Raw genomic sequence first — 6,919 nt, 5'->3', positions numbered from 1 at the left:
AATTACTAAAGATATTAAGAAATCACTTCCACTTTTATTAATACATCGAATAATAATACTAGAAATATTGAAGAACATATAAGAAGTCTAGAGACAGAAGTTTTCCATCAATAGAAACTACAAATTGATGGATAAATTCTCTAATAACAGAAAAAATCTCATCGACTACAGCTACTGCATGGCCTCCATATTGGTTGCCATTAAACTGTTCTCCGTCTTTAGAAAATCCTAGCATTGGGGGCATAGGAGGTGCAAATACAACATGAAATAATTCTCTATACAACCCTGGATCTTCTCCAAGATACCCCCAATAGTATACCAAGTAGTTATGGTCTTGATATGGCAAATTACAATATTTACCGACACTTGATAAATAATCTTTCATATTTACGTTCAGTATCTATATCTTTACAATTTACTGTAATGATGCAAAATATCTTTTTGACACAAGGCACAGGGACATTCCGTATCAGGTTGCCAACAAATATGGGACGAGAATTTATATTTTCAGAAATATTGAGGCAAATTTCTATCAGAATAACGTCTCTTAACACAGTCAAATTTTTGGTTATGTTCAGGTAATAAATTGAAGATAGCCATTGCAACTTAGTTAATATGCTTATTACCCAACAGGTGGGCTATAATTTTAAATTTAATGATAGAAAATAATGATGCAAGAATAGAGCAAGTAGCTCGATGGGTGAATGATATTGTCGGGACAATCAATCGACTATTTATACCTCAATAGGCGGGAGTCATGCAAATAATTCTAGTAATTTTAAATATGAGAGATTATCCAAATAGGGTATTGGACGAGACGAGAGCAAACAATGTTACTGAAGCTTATGGTCAAAATATAATTCAAGTTGTAGAAAAAATTTTGAGTAGAGCAGAATTTAATATAAAAGTAACAAATCAATCCTATTTTATTTATCTTTTTTCTAACTATGTTTTACAATTTGAACTTTTAGAAGATTCAAAATTCCAAAGTCCCTCACTGGATTTGCAGGTGAGAATGGAGAATCGACTGTCGAGCATATGGCTTGTTATACATTCGAAATTGGAAAATTAGCTGGTAATGAGTATTTGAAAATGAGATATTTTCTATCTTTCCTCACAAAAAAATGTGTTTACCTGGTTTTTAAATTTACAACCTAACTCGATCCATAGTTGGGTTCAGTTAGAAAGAAGTTTTCATGATTAGATTTTTAGGGGAGAATTAAAAGTAACTTTATCTAATTTATTTACAGTAAAAAGAGAAAAAGCATAATCGACGATGACTACTCGATACAATTCAAGAATGAGGAACAAGTGTTTCACTTCTATTCCTAAACCTGAAGTAGTTAGGATGGTGATCAATGGTCTCGATTTCAATATTCGCAAGAAGTTAGTAAACTAGCAGTTTCTTGACTTGGTTTAGTTGACTGACAAGTTCCAACAAATTAAAAAATTAAATAAAGAAAAAGAAGAATATGAGTCGAGCAGAAGAAAGACTTTTTTCAATAAAAAATGAGTTATGTTGATTGTATGATCAAAGAGGAGTCAAATGATGAGCCTGGTTTTGTTGCAGAATTAAAAGATGGACTTTTTTATCTATGTTGATCTCTTAATCCAACAAAAGATAAAACTCCTTTGTTAGGAGGAAGAAGTTATTCCTTCGATTTAACAAAAACTGAACAAATCTTTGACATGCTTTTAAAAGATAAACAACTTGTGCTTCTCGAAGGAAAAAGAATGTCATCTGTTTCTGAAATTAAGAATAAGAAATTTTATAAATTTCATCAAGCTCTTAATCATTATACTAATAATTATGTACATTTTAGGAATTTGATACAAAAGGCTATTGAGGACGGTCGATTAAAGTTTGAGGATAAATCTGAGATGAAAATAGATTCTGATCCTTTTCAGGTCACGTCAAACTTTGCTAAAACAGACGAGATTATTTTCTCGATCAACATGACTACCGTTGAGCCTATTGGAAAGGATGAAGAGTTTGAATTAGACATGTTCGAACCAGAAAGACCTATTTATCCAAAGTCAGGTGAGGACTTAAGATTTTTTGTTTAGACAAAGGGAAGAAGAAAGAAATGTTGCTATATGTCTACGATGCAATGCCTTATTCAATGTTTCAACTGCTAAAGCTTTGGACTCTTACAAAAAAAGTATTCTAAAAAGATTTTTCTGATTGAATCACAGTTGGATTAATGAACTAATAAACTAGTGATTAGAGCAGTCTGATGACCGGTCTGATTTTCAAAACCTTGATTTTAGTTTAGTCTTAGAAAAAACCACAAATATAAAAACTGGCCAAAAACTACTAAACTAGTATAGAATCGGCCGGTCAGATCGAATTGGGACCCAACCGGTTTAATCTAAACGGGGTCGTTTTGTGTTTTAAAAAAAGAAAAAAAATTAATAAACGCCTCCAGCCCTCGTCTTTGTCCTTCGCTCCTTCTCGCCTTGACACCTTCGGAAATCAGAATCAAGCTTCCCTCTCTCAAAGAAAGAAAAGAGGTGACAAACCCTAACTCCATTGCCGTTGCCGTCCCGCCGTTCGCCGGCTTCTTTTCTTCGTGTCGCAGCTTCTTTGCGTGGTCCAGCTTCGTCGTCTGTCGTGTGTTCGTCTTTGGCGGTCTTGTTCCCTCTTCATCATATTCTGCTAGTTTTCCGCGTTGTAAACATAAGGAGAGGGACTGCCACTAGCTTCTCTGCATCACATTCTTGCTCCCTCTCTCCTTCATACTCTGCTCGTCGAAGACCACCGAAGGTTAGTTAATTTTTCTTTCTTACTTTTTTTTGTTTTTAACCTGTTCATAAAAATATGTGATTTGGTTAATTTAGTTTTTAATGTGTTCAGAATGATTTCGTTAAAAACAACTAGTTAATTGACCAATTTCATGGGTATGAATTTATAATGAGACTCGAATTTGACCATTTGTTGAATGGGAGACTTGAATTTGTTGAATGGAAAGCTTGATAGTTACTGATTTATTTATGCTGCTGATTGCTGATTTTGTGTGCGTTTGCTAATTTTGAATGTTGAATGGGAAGTTTGTTAATTTTTGTGTGTTTGCTATTTATTCTGCTCTATGTAACTTCATATCTTGCAAAATTAATCTTCCAATGGTTCTAGTTCCATGATGACCGAATAATATCATGAAAATATATCTAATATGATGAGAGAGATTTGAATGATAACAACAAAATATAATGATGTAATCTGACTGATGGGTTTATAGTTGAAAAATTTATAGTGATAATAAAATGTATCCTATATTTCGGTTTGGAGGATACATGCACCATAGACACAGAATCACTCCATTACTAAACGATTTAAGCCTGTAATATATTATGCAGAGTGGTGCTTTGTGGTTCCAGAATTTAACAGAGCTCTCTCACAGTTATTCAGGCTTCATATTTTCGATTCTGATTGTTGATTTGCACACATCAATGTTCAGGAATGAATTCTTGATTCATATCCAATAAGTATTTAACCATAAAATAATATTATGATTATCTTCTATTGTTTCACCGCTTCTTGTCTATTGAATTAAAGCCATTCACAAGACTTGAATCAGAATTTTTTTCTACTTTCTTGTTTTAAATTAACAGAATATATATTTGCGGATTTTGATGATTGGTGATAAACTTTAATGTTGGCACTGGATATTTCTTTTGTTATTTGGATGACATTTTAAGGTTTATATTAGACTATAACTATGTTTAGTGTGTTTATCTATATTTTATTTATGATTTTTATTATAAAACAGTTATTCCGGTTGAACCGGTGAACCAGTAAACTAGTAATGAGAATGGTTTGATGACTGATTCGGTTATTCCAATATCTTTTTTTTTTTAATTTTAAATTCCTTAATGTTTTCAAGATAAGATGTATTTATTTTGCTGATACCAATATATTGAGAGGTCAGAGGTGCAAGTTTAGGTGTGGCAATGTCATGAGTATCAAAGCAAGTATAAAGAAATGGGTTTTTCCGTGCCTTTGAAAATGCAGAATGTAATGATCTAATAAATAGTTATAGTTAAAATCAATTGTTTTGGATGAGCTTATAGTGATGGCCCTTGAAGCAGGAGAATTTGAGAGCATACAACCTCCTTGCTTTATCTGCTTCACTGATGATCCCTAATGTGATAACATGCATATCACATTTGTTATTGTGATGTGCATCACTGAGAGAAAAAGCTTGAGAGAGGATCCCCTCAACTCAGCTTTAATGTTTTAAATATCACCATAGATTTAATACCTATCAACACACCCTAGTCATAGTGTAATATTTGTTTAAAAGGAATTTGAGTAGTAAAATCACTTAAAGTTGATTGAAAATAAAGAAAATTGCGTCTACCATTCAGTATGTTTTAAATCTGAATTGGATTCACATGGAATGGAAATCATAGGAGATTCATTTGATAATAAACTCAAAGAATGCCGTCATTATGGTTTTCAATTGATGAGTTTTCGATATTATAAGGTTCATTTTATGTTTAGATGTTCTTTGTGCAACGGAGGGCTACTTTGAGCTGATGAACTAACAGTTTCAGCAACATGCTTTGCTCAACAGGTTTTGTTTCTAAAGCCACCAAAAATGGAGCTGTTCCGATGAATATATAACAAGATTGAGACAGAGATCTAGAAGCTTCTGATAAAGGCAGTTTTGTGATTGGGAGACATGTTTATAAATATCAGCAACTTGACAATGAAGATGAACCTTGAGAAGCTATAGAACTCAATAGCCATTTTACATGCACAGGAGGGATCTCTTAGTGAAGCTATTGGGAACTTGCTGTAGTAAGATATCAATTGCACAGTTGCACTCCCAGTGTTTGAAATTGGGCTTTGCCCATGATAGTTTTATTGCTACCAATCTTAATGTTCTTTATGCTGAATATGCATCAGTTAGACAAGCATATCAGCTATTCGAAGAATCACCTTGTAGGACTGTCCATCTGTGGAATTCTATGCTTAGGAGCTATTGTTTGGAAGGAAAATGGGTAGAGACACTGTGCCTGTTTCATCAGATGAATGCATGTGCTTTATCAGCTGAGGAAAGACCTGACAATTTCACAGTATCAATTTCTTTGAAATCATGTGTTGGTTTGCAGAGGCTGGAGCTGGGCGAAATGATTCACGGGTTTCTCAAGAAAAAGGCAATGAATAAGGATGTGTTTGTGGGGTCTGCCTTGATTGAGTTGTATTCGAAATGTGGACGAATGAATGATGCTGAAAAAGTGTTTATGGAGTATCCAAATCCAGATGTGGTTTTATGGACTTCAATGGTTACAGGTTACGAGCGATGCGGTGATCCTGAACTTGCACTTGCATTTTTCTCACAAATGGTTGCGTCAGAGAATGTGAGTCCTGATCCAGTGACACTTGTTAGCGCTGTTTGCGCTTGTGCTCAGTTATCAGATTTTAAGCTTGGAAGAAGTATACATGGATATGTAAAAAGAAGGGGCTATGACACTAAGTTATGTTTAACTAATGCACTGCTGAATTTATATGGAAAAACTGGTTCTATCAAGAGTGCATATAATTTGTTCAGAAAAATTCCTGATAAGGATATCATATCTTGGACCTCAATGGTTGCTTGTTATACTGATAATGGAGCTGAAACCAAGTCATTAGATCTTTTCAATCAAATGATTGATAATAGAGTTGAACCCAACCGGGTTACTATTGTTAGTGTACTGCGATCATGCACTAACATGTCTAATTTGGAAGAGGGTATGAAGATTCACAAATTAGCAATTGACAATGGTCTTGAATTGGATATGGCAGTCTCTACAGCTCTTATGGACATGTACATGAAATGCTTTAAACCTGAAACTGCAATTAGCCTCTTCAACAGAATGCCGAAGAAGGATGTAGTTTCTTGGGCTGTTTTGTTTAGCGGGTATGCTGAAATTGGAATGGCTCACAAGTCAATGGGCATTTTCCGCAACATGTTATCTAGTGGAACCCGACCTGATGCAATTGCCCTCGTGAAGATTCTTGCTGCCAGCTCGGATTTGGGGATTCTTCAACAAGCCGTTTGTCTTCATGGTTTCCTAACTAAATGTGGATTTGACAATAATATTTTTGTCGGCGCATCTCTCATAGAGATGTATGCAAAATGTAGTAGCATAGATAATGCTTACAAAGTTTTCAAACAAATGACACACAAAGATGTTGTTGTGTGGAGCTCAATCATTGCAGCTTATGGATTCCATGGGCAAGGAGAAGCAGCATTGAAGTTATTCAGCGAGATGCTTGATAGTTCAAATGCTAAGCCTAATTACGTAACCTTCCTTTCAATTCTGTTTGCTTGTAGTCATGCAGGTTTGATTAAAGAAGGGATAAAGATATTCGATACAATGGTAAATGAGTACCAATTGAAGCCGAATTCAGAGCACTATGCCATAATTGGTTGATCTTCTTGGCCGGGTTGGAGAACTAGATAAGGGCTTGGAAATAATAAATCGCATGCCAATGCAAGCTGGTGCTAATGTGTGGGGAGCCTTGCTTGGTCATGTAGGATTCATCAAAACATAAATATGGGAGAACTTGCAGCTCAGAATCTTTTCTCCGTAAACCCTAATCATGCAGGGTATTATGTACTCTTATCAAATATTTATTGTGGGGACAAGGATTGGCATAATGCTGAAAATATTAGGAAATTGGTAAAGGAGAATAGGTTGAAGAAGATTGTAGGTCGAAGTATGGTTGAGTTAAGGAATGAGGTTCATAATTTTGTTGCTTGTGATAGATTACATCATGAATCTGATCAAATTTATGACATGCTAAGAAAACTTGATGCAAGAATGAGGGAAGAAGGTTATGCTCCTCAAGTATAGATTGAGGGCATCTTGTGAGTTTTTAACTTATAATCATGAAAATCACTACCATTTCTTGAATGGTTTTGCA

At 34.7% G+C, this 6,919-nt stretch overlaps 1 protein-coding gene across 1 annotated transcript; it reads left to right on the top strand.

Moving 5' to 3' along the window:
- The first annotated feature begins 2,464 nt into the window (after positions 1-2,464).
- On the top strand, positions 2,465-6,919 carry LOC130932593 (putative pentatricopeptide repeat-containing protein At3g01580). The gene is given in 4 exon segments (XM_057861943.1): positions 2,465-2,767; positions 4,578-6,417; positions 6,419-6,521; positions 6,524-6,919. Coding segments are annotated over 3 exon segments (2,088 nt in total). The 5' UTR covers positions 2,465-2,767; positions 4,578-4,758; the 3' UTR covers positions 6,850-6,919.

The sequence above is a fragment of the Arachis stenosperma genome, chromosome 6 (assembly GCF_014773155.1).
Source record: "Arachis stenosperma cultivar V10309 chromosome 6, arast.V10309.gnm1.PFL2, whole genome shotgun sequence".
NCBI classification, from domain to species: Eukaryota; Viridiplantae; Streptophyta; class Magnoliopsida; order Fabales; family Fabaceae; genus Arachis; species Arachis stenosperma.
This window is presented reverse-complemented; position numbering and strand designations above follow the sequence as displayed.